The sequence below is a fragment of the Schistocerca gregaria genome, chromosome 1, assembly GCF_023897955.1.
Source record: "Schistocerca gregaria isolate iqSchGreg1 chromosome 1, iqSchGreg1.2, whole genome shotgun sequence".
Classification (NCBI taxonomy): domain Eukaryota; kingdom Metazoa; phylum Arthropoda; class Insecta; order Orthoptera; family Acrididae; genus Schistocerca; species Schistocerca gregaria.
The window spans coordinates 904590419-904603468 of NC_064920.1; the positions used below are offsets into that span (position 1 = coordinate 904590419).

At 37.5% G+C, this 13050-nt stretch overlaps 1 protein-coding gene across 1 annotated transcript in view; it reads right to left on the minus strand.

Annotated features, from left to right (window-relative positions):
• LOC126274671 (tetraspanin-6-like) overlaps positions 1 to 13050 on the minus strand; it is a 137663-nt gene that overhangs the window by 58180 nt on the left and 66433 nt on the right. The window contains exon 3 of the mRNA XM_049977133.1: positions 5270 to 5431. Within this exon, the coding sequence (XP_049833090.1) occupies positions 5270 to 5431 (162 nt within the window). The remainder of the gene's footprint in view (positions 1 to 5269; positions 5432 to 13050) is intronic.

The following is a 13050-nucleotide window of genomic DNA, read 5'->3' on the forward strand; positions in this document are numbered from 1 at the left end:
TATATTGTATGGGCACATTGGTACAAATACTCTCATAAAATAAGACTTGTTGGGATTACTAGTGTCTTAGGTGTTGCAGCACTGCCATTCTCAGTGTTTAAAATTTTGCAGTAGTTGGGGGTGCCTACAGAAAGTCACTGATGAGTTGAGCATGACTGGAGAGTTCACACAGTATGGGCTGTACTGAAGGAAGTACTAGTTGATATTAACAGTGAATAATGGTTTTATTGCACTTAGGTCCAGCCATTATAACTCTGAGCATCTGATCTCAAAGGCATACAAAATGAGCCTGAAAGACTGTTAAAGGTACCACACCCATCAGTGTTCTTTTGTTCTACTATCCTAAATTGTCTGTATCCCCACTTTCTTATTGTTCTGTAATAGATTGCTTCATGTTTTAAGTAATCTTAATTTAGTCTTCAGTAAAAGATTGTAGATTGTTTTAATTGCTCCTGTTACTTACAAACCAGCTTATGCACAAGACACTGCACAAGTCAGTTTAATGAACAGGTCAAAATGTTTTTTTTTTGCATATGTAATTATGACTACAAGTAATACAGTTTAAATATGATAAGTATTTATACAGCACACTTCATAAATTTAACTATTTTTCAATTGAGTAGAAGTAGTGATGTTGTAAATATGACTTCAAGCATTTTGCAAAGGTTTTGAACTGAGTAATTGCTTTTATGTTTTTAAGAAGTTTGTTATAAAGCTTAACTTCCATGTGGAAAGTACCATTTTGTCAAAGGGATGTACTGATTTGGGTCATGTGTAAGTTTTAGTTTTGTTTATTAAATTGATCATGAGTATCACATTTCTTTTCGCACTCTGCAGTACATATGTATTATATTAATTGTAAAGAATATAAGGATTTCCATAATGTAGATACATGGTAAAAGAGAAATACCATAGATCTCCAACAAAGGTATATGTGAGTCTCTAGATTTCCATCCAAACATGATCCTAATGGCCTTTTTTTCGTTTTGAAATGGCTGGCAGCTACTTTAGAATTTCCCACAAAATGACACCACATTTAGATTGAGAATAAAAGTAGGCATGATACATGTTTATTACTGTTAACTCAATACAGCAACATCTTAGAAAGCAAAGAAGGTAGCACGTCTCACTCAGTTTTGCAATAATACTTTTATTCCATGTTATATTGCTTGGCTGTTATAGTCTTAGGATTTTTGTTTCCATGCTGTTACCAACTGGTTCATCATTTAAAGAACCAAGTTATATAACCATAACATTGTCTACAGCACTTTGAAATTTAAGTGCAACATTTTTTTTTACTGTTTATTACAAGCTAATGAGTTTGTGTCCAATTACTCAGTTGATTTGTGAGTGCAGATATTATTTGTGTAATTCTTCCTTACTTTCCCCTTCAGTAGAGTAGTGATGCCATCTGCAAATATGATCCTTTTATGTGCATACACATTTGAGCTTAGTTTGTTTATGTTGAGAAGGAACTGAAGAGGGTTCAATGCTGATCTTTGGGATACATCCCATTTAATTGGTTTATAATAAACAAGGGTTCAGACACAGTGACATATACATACAATTTTGTGCAGTCCACTTGTGACAGGTGTGTTGGCTCATTCATCTTCTCATTTATGTTTTGTAAATTCCTTTATGAAGGTAACCTTCTGGAGGTGTATAATTGATGACTTCTGGAGTTGTATTACAAATGAATACATTCATTAATAAAAAAAAAAAACATTGATACAAAGAAAATCTGTACATTTACATATCACCATATATTTTTGTTAGATGTATCATAGTAATATTAATTAGAGTATCACTAGCTTAAAAAATTCTAGTTAGATCTATATTAAATAGATGTTATTCACATCCTTCAAAATGCTTCATATTTACAATACAAACACTGATGTATATTCAAGAGCAAGTTTCCGTGCACAATGAAAGTAGTATGCTATTTTTAGCATTTTATTTTATAATATAACACTGATATGTGGGGCATGATATGAGACCTGTTTCTATACATATGCTCTGTTTTTGTATTATACTATTTGATAATGACCATGCACCTGAAAATGGAATAGTGAGTTAAACAAGTAAATAATTTTACAGAGGTGACCAAGATCTCATTTACAGTATTTTACACAGTTGTGAAATCAAACAGTCAACTGAATTTGTTTGGTAACTACATATCTCTGGCAATGTGTACACTATGACTTTACACATTGCAAATGATGATGTATGGAACATAATACCTGAATGAATGTTTGAATCAATACAAGATTTCAATACTTAAAAGTTACAGTTTCTGAGGCTGAACAACTGTCCCTGTCTAGAGAGCTAATGATTTTTATTTAGTAATTATTTCATTGAGACTTATGACCTTTTGAAACAAAATAATCATTTTAAGTAAATATAACACAGCTGTTCTCTGAATGTTTGTTTCCAATTCTTTGGTTTTTCACCACTGTGGAGTAGCAACAGAACATCTTGTTCTATTTTGTTCCTATTTCATAGTTACTGAAGTCTAATTTTACTAACTGATTTATTGATTTTTTTATTATCAAGTAAAGTGTCAGGCATTAATAAATATCGTATCTACCAGGTACAAGTGATATTTTCAGGTCTGGACTCCACAGCACTCATTAGCAATGTAAAGAGTAAATTAAGTTTCAGAACACAGCTGATCTGTGACTCAGACATAGTTGTCATATCAGTACTATACCACCAGTGCTATGAAAATTACTTTTAGTTAAAACTGACTCTCTAACTCTAAAAAGATGTTTTGTATGTTAGAGTGGATTTCCATTTTTTATTTGGTGACTTTAAGTATGTTATTTTGTAATTTATATTAAAAGGTAGCTTATCGTTTTTATTATTATTATTATCATGATGGCACATAAAACATAAGTGGGCGTGTGCTGAGGTATAGCACCTTACACCATGCCTATTGAGATGAGACAGCAACCAATAGGCATGCAGAATGAGTCAAATATAGGATATGTGGCATCAGATGCCTGAGTGTATATAGTTTTTATGTGATCTCATAGAGACACTACCTGACAGAAACTGTTTTAGCTGCAGACAAAATACTATCATTTTTATTTGCAATTCTGTTGTTTAATTTTATAATTGTTTATTAATTACTATTTTAATTGGGCTTAGTTATGAGAATGAATGAAGGTGCAAATGTGAAATAATGTTTTTTGTAAACTTTTTATACTATACATTAATGTTCCTAGTCTCATGAGGAATGTTCGAAAATGATGTGTGTGTTAGTCATTTGTACCACAGATTTTGTTCTGAACCATTTTGTCAGTTTATGGTACATGGGGAAATGAGATCATGATTTTGGCAAAATAGTTTTGTTAAGAGGGAATTAATTTTATATGCCTCCATTTTCAAAATTTAATTTTGTTAATTTACTGTTCTGATTCAGTGACAAATTGTGACTGGTTCTGTATATAAGTATGGGATGTAGTGGGATTGATGCTGCTTTCTGACTGGCTGTGATGTTTCTCTGACAGTCAGAAATTAGCATATTCATGCACATTTTAGGAATTAGAAACGTTTTTTGTGTAGAGAGATGAGTAGAGCTAGTGCTTGCATGTCACAGTGATCAGACCTTTTGAATGGCGCTCCAATAAAAATTATTAATGTTGTGATATTTCAGCACGAAAATGTTTGAGAAGTGTCGTTAAGTGTGGAAGAGAGTTCAAAATGCACAGTGTGAAATTCAGGATTTTTGGTGACATCTTAAGTAACTAAATTCCATATGACACATTGCTTACTCACAAATGTGAACATCTTGTTACTTGAGACTGATTATAGTAACATTTGAGCAAGATATTCTAAAAGAAAATTGTGAGTTGTGCTTGGGTAGCTTTCTCAGGAAAGACAAAGGTCCCAAGTTCAAGTCTCGGCCTGCCACACAGTTTTAATCTGCCAGGAAGTATCAGAAAGGATCAGTTTGTAAACTTTCTGTGAAGGATAGCTAGTAACTATTAAAAACTAACTATGGTTATGAACGATGTTTTTATGTGGACTTTTCAGACTTTGTATGCTTAGAGTAAGGCTCTGTAGTAACTGGTGTATGCAAGCTCACTGTAATAAAGTGAAATTTATGCACATAAATACTTTCATATAACTGTTAGTAACCTTCCCCTGATAAAACAGTTTTTAGTGCAGTTTTTGGTTGTGAGGTGTACAGCTGTTTCTTCTGTAACATTTTTCTGGCTGAGTACTGCATTTCAGTGTGCATGTGAGAAAAGATTCACCACAAGTTGAGTGGAACTATGTTCGTGGCAGCACCACATTGCACTGCTGCAGTGCCCTTCCACTTTTTTTGGAATATTTGTGGGTCATAGTCTATTACATGATGTTAAGCCACTTTATTCCTAAATCTAAAATGGAATTGGGGTAAAGCTGAATAGTATCATGGACTTATTAACCCAACCAGATAGATATGCCTGTTAAAGTGCTGCTTCCAGGACTGGTAGCTGTGCTGACAAAGGGTCAAGTCTACCTGGCAGTTTAATGATGAGATTAAACTGGGTAAACAGCCTGGATTTGATTTTTAGATGATTTCCCACAATGCACTAGGTGAATACTGGGCTGATACACAAGTCCAACCTCAATTACACAATTTAGAAACATTTAGGAAATTATTTCCCATTTTCACATGAATAACGCTGCATGCACACAGTTGGGGTGTGCATATTCCTTCCTGGGCAATGACAAGGTGACAACATGAAGGACATTTGGCCACACCTTAAACTAACCATGCCAGTTCAATCAGAAACCTTCCTGGCCATGTGCTAATACAGGACAAAGGCACAAGCAATAGAAAAACAAAGAAGTATCACAGAACTGTTCCACAGCAACAGGATTATAATGGAATGTTTGTAAATTGCTTCCATTCATACGTTTCTCATGTAATAGATGGAGAAAAATTGTTATTTATGACTTTCAGTATTTGTAATTTTTTCAACTGCGCGTAAAAGGGAGGTGACAATTTCAACCAAGAATTACATTAAATTCATAGTCAGGAATTATTTAAAGTGGCAGATATACGCTATTATGAATGACAGCGCAATTTTTTTTGTGATGGGAAGTTCCTGACAAAACATCATTTATAAGTTTTTCATTAACCTTCAAAACCAAATATCAGTTATTCTTCAGCAGAATGTGTAAGAAAACAGCTACCTGTAGTTTGAAAGCACTATGTACAAAAAGTAAATGATTTTAATTTTCTATGAGCAATGTGATGCAAGCACGTACTCACATTGATTTGTATATCATCAACTGGCTGAGGATTTTCCAAATACGTCAATGCTAGATGATCAAAGTATATCTCTGCATAGTTGTAGAAGTAGGACTGATATGCAAAGCCCATAACGAACACTACACTCTTTATAGTGAAAAATGCAGCCACAATTAGGCTTACCTGCAACAAAAAAATTCAGAGCAATTTTACTGATACTAATTTCCTGATTCATGGAAAATTTTGTACCTCTTTATTCATTTATTATTATGACACTGAGTATTTGATAAATGTTTTGTTGGATAAACATATAAAACAAAATTAAATGTCACAACTGTACTTTACAATTTGGCGAGGAATGAGACGAAAAAAAATTAGTTAATATCTACAGAATTTTTATGTACACTTTTTGGCACTATATAAAACCTTTGCAGATGATAATTACCTGTCATTGTAGAGGTTAATACACATTATCATCACTAACACATTATCATCACTATATTATCAATACACTCATCACACTCACCAAACAAGGAGGCCGTCTGTCAGTTTTGGGAACACTGCAAGTGTTAGCAATTTACGTGCCTTGGTGGAATGAAGCTGAATCCCAGAGATTAGTGAAAATCTAGTAAAGATTGCTAACAAACATGACAGAGTTTACTAAATCCCAGACATTCAAATGCACGCCCAGAATTCTGCAATATAAAATATAACCTAACATTCGTATCATTTTTAAGATATCTAACCAAATTTTAACTAAAACAACCTCACTGCCTAGGGAGCACAAGTATTCTCTTCTTATCCTGTCTTTTACTTTATTGTTTAAAATGCAATAACTTTGTAGTATTTTATCTTTTTATAAAATATAAAAGATAATATTACACAATACTTCAATGAGGCACTTTGTATGAAACCACAGTCAGTCTGCATCCAGCACGTAAAATCACTACATTATTCATTTAGTAGTGAGCTGTAGCAGACTGAAATGTTCTGAATTAATCATTAATAAATTCTGAGTAACAGTAAAGGGCAGTGACACATAAAAGTTCAACTGAATTTTTTTTTTTACTATTTAGAATGAATAATTGCTGTGAGTTTTAATACATTAGACTCCTCACAGTCTATCTGGGTTTACTGACTTGTAGTTTTAAGAAGTATGAATTATAACACATAAAATATGATCATGACTGTCATAGACAGTGAAAATAAATCAGCATTAACATCAAAATCTACTTCTCTGTTGTTAAGGATAGTTATTTATAGTTCACTTAAAGCTCTTAGAAACTGTAAAATGGACTTTAAGAGAAGGAAGAGAAGGAGCAGAAGAAGAAGAAGAAGAAGAAGAAGAAGAAGAAGAAGAAGGAGAAGGAGACGAAGATGATCTCTAATGAACCCAACTGACAAGTCAGTAAATTTCAAATGTATGCAGTTCTACATTTTTTGAATTCTTTGGAGCAATGCATTACCTACACCTTTCAATTAAAATGGCCCCCTTTTTTGATACAAGGTAATGCTATGTATTTCTCTACAAAAATAATCTGTTTATTATTCCATAATAATGTATGAATTTCTACATTTAATGTTGTTGAAAGACTTTATGACTCTATGTTCCTTGAAAGTTTCTAAACATGGTTCTTTTCGACAATTGCTTATTACAGTTCTCAATGCCTCATTCCATCATCTAAACGATTTTAACCATAATTTAGACCAAAACCGAAGTCCGTATCTCAGTGAATTGTGCTTGAATAAACAGCAGCCATATAATATTGACTGAAAAGGGAAGGAAATACAGTACAAGATGAATGGATAGCTATGAGGTATGAAATACTGAATGTAGCAGAAGATCAAAAAGGCAAAAAGACTATGCCTAATAGAAATCCTTGTACAATTTATGATATATTGAATTTAATCACCAAAAGGAACATAAGAAATGAACCAGTTATAAGCAATGACAGACGTTTAAAATTAAGATTGACAGAATCTGAAAAACATAAAAGTAGAATTGAGTACAGGATAATAGCAAATCTATAGACACATACATGACTATGGGAAAAGAACATGTCACATATAGAAGAATTAAATGATTGTAAAGCGCTGAAATGATTTACATACAGAGGAACATAAAGACTAATACGACAGAGGTCAACCTTGGAGGAGATCTGTCTACGTTTCAAATGGTCATGAGATGAGTTTCAGACAGGTCTTTGCAACCAGCCAAGGGATACACGACCCAACCACTGAAATAATTCTACTTGAGCCACAGTGAGGTGCGCCTGCATCCTTGACAGAACTGCTAATGTTGCTCCCTCCCCTCACTCCTCCCTCCCCTCACTCGCCCATAAAACTACCTTTCTGAAATTTTTGCTATGCAAACGTCACAAATTTTATAACTCTTTAAATAGTATTAATAAATATTAACCATCATCGAAAGACAATTCTTAAAAAAATTGAATTTATATAAAATATTACATACAAAAAATAAAATGAATCACTGTAGTAAATTAATTACAACTTGTAGAAACTTGCTAAAAAAAATTTAAAGTGTAACGAGGTCGCTGAAGGTGTGGTAACCGAAAATAGAACCCTCACTGCATACTTCAGCTCGTGTAATTCCAATACTCATTACCAGAACAAAACACAGGGTGACAATTAGTTAGCTATATGAAATAAAATCGTCATAAATTCTGAACGTTCTGCGTTAGGACATTCAAACTGAATGGCTGGTCACAGGGCGTGATGGAAATTAGTATGCACTGTATGATTTGGTTTAGCGATGAAGGCCACTTTCATTTGGACAGGTTTGGCAATAAGCAAAATTGGTGCATTTGGGGGACTGAGAACCGCATTTCGCGATCGAGAAGTCTCTTCACCCTCAACAGTTGACTTGGTGTGTGCAATGTCCAGTCGTGGATGGTGCGATATTTCTTGATGGCACGATGACAACCAAATGGTATGTGAAGGTTTTCAAAGACGATTTCATCTCCATTATCCAAAGTGAACCTGATTTCGGCAGGCAACATGTGGTTCTTGCTAGATGGAGCTCAACTACATCGAATTAGGAGAGTGTTTGATGTCCTGGAGGAGCACTTTGGGGACCATTGGCCTCCTTTGGCTGCCATATTCTCTGTATCTGGACATATGCGACTCTTTTTTGTGGCGCTATAGTAAGGACAAAGTACACATCAATAATCTCAAAAACATTGCTGAGCTGAAATTAGCAATTCAGGAGGTCATCAACAACATCAATGACCCGACACTTCAGTGGGTCATGCATAATTTCACTATTTGTCTGCAACACATCATAGCCAAGGATGGCAGGCATATCGAACTTGTCATAGGGGAAAGTGGTCTAAAATGACAAACAAAAAAAATTAATTGCCATTCACGGCTCATATTTGAAACATGGAAGTGAAACATGGACGATAAATAGTTCGGACAACAAGAGAATAGAAGCTTTCGAAATGTGGTGCTACAGAATAATGCTGAAGATTAGATGGGTAGATCACATAACTAATGTGGAGGTATTGAATAGGATTGGGGAGAAGAGGAGTTTGTGGCACAACTTGACTAGAAGAAGGGATCGGTTGGTAGGACATGTTCTGAGGCATCAAGGGATTACCAGTTTAGTTCTGGAGGGCAGTGTGGAGGGTAAAAATCGTAGAGGGAGACCAAGATATGAATACACTAAGCAGATTGAGAAGGATGTAGGTTGCAGTAGGTACTGGGAGATGAAGAAGCATGTACAGGATAGAGTACCATGGAGAACTGCATCAAACCAGTCTCACGACTGAAGACCACAACAAGAACAACATTTGCCAATGAAAATTATATAAATGTAATTTTAAATTTCACTAGGATTTCTACGGTAGCATATACATAAAGAATTCAGCATAAAACAATTAGTTTTGCTATGAACTCACAATTTCAAAAACGTCAACGTTTCATTTTGGGCTACCCGGTGGAACAAAATGGACCATCTTTTCTCTTAGCAGGTTTAATTTCTTTATTTTTAATGATAAATTGCTAGCATAAGCATAAATTATAGCATAAACATATATGATAATTTAATTAAGTATTAGAACCGTATTTTCAGTTCAGTTAGTTAGAAAGAAATATTTTACTGGCACAACTCATTTACAAACCTTTTTGTATACTTGGAAAGTTCAACACAATCAACGTTGCTCGATTTTGAGCAGCTCATACACTTCAGCCACACTTTCCTTTCTTTTGATCGGCTGTATAAATCACAACAATAAATACAAGCTGCGTCTCCTTCTTCATCAGTACTGACGCTTATATCTGCTACTTTTTCATCTGGATGGAGGGAAACCATGGCCAAACGCCGCTTCACAGTAGCCTGACTTGATTTTCTCAACTCCTTTTCCCTTTTTTGGAGCTCCTTTTCCTTCAGAACTTGCAGGTTTGCTGTTGCACTGAGATCCTGGCAGCCTTCACCAGCTCTGCGTTTCTTAGGCATACCGGAACTGGAACGAGTTGGAGAAATCTCTTGGAGGATTTTTCTGCACTCTCTGCGACTGACTCATTGATGCCATGAGTGCAAGAAAGCTCAGACGTTGATAAGGTAGACTGATCTGTTATAGGAGGTGGCTGATCTGTTATTCTTCTACGTAAATACAAATTCTCTGGAAATACATCTGGGTTAAACGGAAATATTCCAGAAACTTGGAAGCCAGCTATGGCATTTTTGGAGCTGCTGCTAGCAAATAGGCTTTCTGGAAAAGCTTGACAGTTTAGTAAACTGAAACTGCTTTTCCTGGGTTGTTCTTCAGCCACTTCCTCACTTTCTGGTTATAGTATGTGCCAAGTGTCTAAAGAATATCAAGTATAGGGGCTGAAGCCTGTGGGTGCAATGTGGCACAAGACACAACAGTGTTGCAGCCATTCCACAAATAATTCTGCAATCATGTAACCATTTAATTTGTACAGATGCATTGTGCCTAATGGAGCTTCATCATAAAGCATTGGATTCAGCTTCTTTCGAGGAAATATTAATGCAGGTGGAATGTACTGTTCACTGGAACCGCAACACGCTACGACAATCACATGAATCCTATCCTTAGAACTCGTTATAGCACCAACCTGTTTTTTTTTTCCTTTTTCAGTAAAAATTCTTGGAGGTTTCTGAACTGTCGTGAGTGCTGATTCGTCCATATTATAAATTCGTGTAGGTGGAAAATTATGGTCCTTGATTACTCTTTCAAGCAGAGAGGAAAAATTTTAAGACTTGTGGCTTTTAGCCTGTACATGTGCTGCAGAGGTTTGTTCTGGCTGCCATAGACTTACCTCAGGTTCATGCTTTCGAAAACCTATCAACCAATCTTTGCCCACTACTTGACTGTCATACACTCCTGGAAATTGAAATAAGAACACCGTGAATTCATTGTCCCAGGAAGGGGAAACTTTATTGACACATTCCTGGGATCAGATACATCACATGATCACACTGACAGAACCACAGGCACATAGACAGAGGCAACAGAGCATGCACAATGTCGGCACTACTACAGTGTATATCCACCTTTCGCAGCAATGCAGGCTGCTATTCTCCCATGGAGACGATCGTAGAGATGCTGGATGTAGTCCTGTGGAACGGCTTGCCATGCCATTTCCACCTGGCGCCTCAGTTGGACCAGCGTTCGTGCTGGACGTGCAGACCGCGTGAGACGACGCTTCATCCAGTCCCAAACATGCTCAATGGGGGACAGATCCGGAGATCTTGCTGGCCAGGGTAGTTGACTTACACCTTCTAGAGCACGTTGGGTGGCATGGGATACATGCGGACGTTCATTGTCCTGTTGGAACAGCAAGTTCCCCTGCCGGTCTAAGAATGGTAGAACGATGGGTTCGATGACGGTTTGGATGTACCGTGCACTATTCAGTGTCCCCTCGACGATCACCAGAGGTGTACGGCCAGTGTAGGAGATCGCTCCCCACACCATGATGCCGGGTGTTGGCCCTGTGTGCCTCGGTTGTATGCAGTCCTGATTGTGGCGCTCACCTGCACGGCGCCAAACACGCATACGACCATCATTGGCACCAAGGCAGAAGCGACTCTCATCGCTGAAGACGACACGTCTCCATTCGTCCCTCCATTCACGCCTGTCGCGACACCACTGGAGGCGGGCTGCACGATGTTCGGGCGTGAGCGGAAGACGGCCTAACGGTGTGCGGGACCGTAGCCCAGCTTCATGGAAACGGTTGCGAATGGTCCTCGCCGATACCCCAGGAGCAACAGTGTCCCTAATTTGCTGGGAAGTGACGGTGCGGTCCCCTACGGCACTGCGTAGGATCCTACGGTCTTGGCGTGAATCCGTGCGTCGCTGCGGTCCGGTCCCAGGTCGACGGGCACGTGCACCTTCCGCCGACCACTGGCGACAACATCGATGTACTGTGGAGACCTCACGCCCCACGTGTTGAGCAATTCGGCGGTACGTCCACCCGGCCTCCCGCATGCCCACTATACGCCCTCGCTCAAAGTCCGTCAACTGCACATACGGTTCACGTCCACGCTGTCGCGGCATGCTACCAGTGTTAAAGACTGCGATGGAGCTCCGTATGCCACGGCAAACTGGCTGACACTGACGGCGGCGGTGCACAAATGCTGCGCAGCTAGCGCCATTCGACGGCCAACACCGCGGTTCCTGGTGTGTCCGCTGTGCCGTGCGTGTGATCATTGCTTGTACAGCCCTCTCGCAGTGTCCGGAGCAAGTATGGTGGGTCCGACACACCGGTGTCAATGTGTTCTTTTTTCCATTTCCAGGAGTGTATTTAAAAGGAGAAGCAATACCCATTCTCTGAGGCAGCTCATGTGCTACGCATCGCATGTCATTACAGGTTAACGCAAAAAGTTGCGATTCCAGGTCTAAAATATGTTGAACTAGGAGCGTTTCAATCTTGTGATACAGTACGAAATCGACAAAGTGTCTTCTCTCCACCTTTTGCCATCTTGTTTTTTCCAGAACAGTGTCGTCTTAGCGTAGCCTGAGGTAAATTGTACACTAAAGAAACTTTAACCCATCCCATGTTACCCTCCCAGGCAGCAATGGCAGATTTCGTGTCACTTTCATTCCACACCAATCTGTTTGAAGTCCATTTGTATTTATTCACCATTGTCTGCAAAAAATGTTTCAGAAAGTTACAAAAAATAGTATTTTATTGCTAGTAGTTTTTATTTTAAATTCTAATAGGCTTTTGATAAACGGGCACACTGCATTTCAGCAATCGATAAACTATGTAATAAAGCAGGGCGAAGCGACATAGTCCTGTGTCATTTTGCCTTCTTCAACACAAGTGTAATCTTTGGCCATAACATCGAAAATTAACAAGCACATCATCAAAATATTGCCGCAGATTTAAAGACTTACCTTTATAAGATGTCTTCATGATAGTAAATTTTCCTCACGAGTAATCAACACTGCACAAATTTGAAAGTTTGCTAATAGAAATATTAGTTTCGTTGACTTCAAAAATGGCTTCCCATGTTTCCATCACCAAATGGAAGTAGGCAAAGCTTAATGGCTTGTGGCCAAAGTGTATCCACCACAAGATATCAAGCAAACCAAAGTTTGTGATCCTGTCAGCTGCCAAATTTAAAAAATAAAAAAAAGCCACTATGTGGTTTTGCCCTACTATGTCATTTTGGGCCACTTTCCCCCAACCTAAATCCGAATGTTTGTAGAGATGTTTACATGCTGAATAAAGTGTGTATGCAACTAATTTACGTTTTTTTCATATACTTCAATAATTGTCACCCAGTACAATATAAGTCATAGAGAATGACG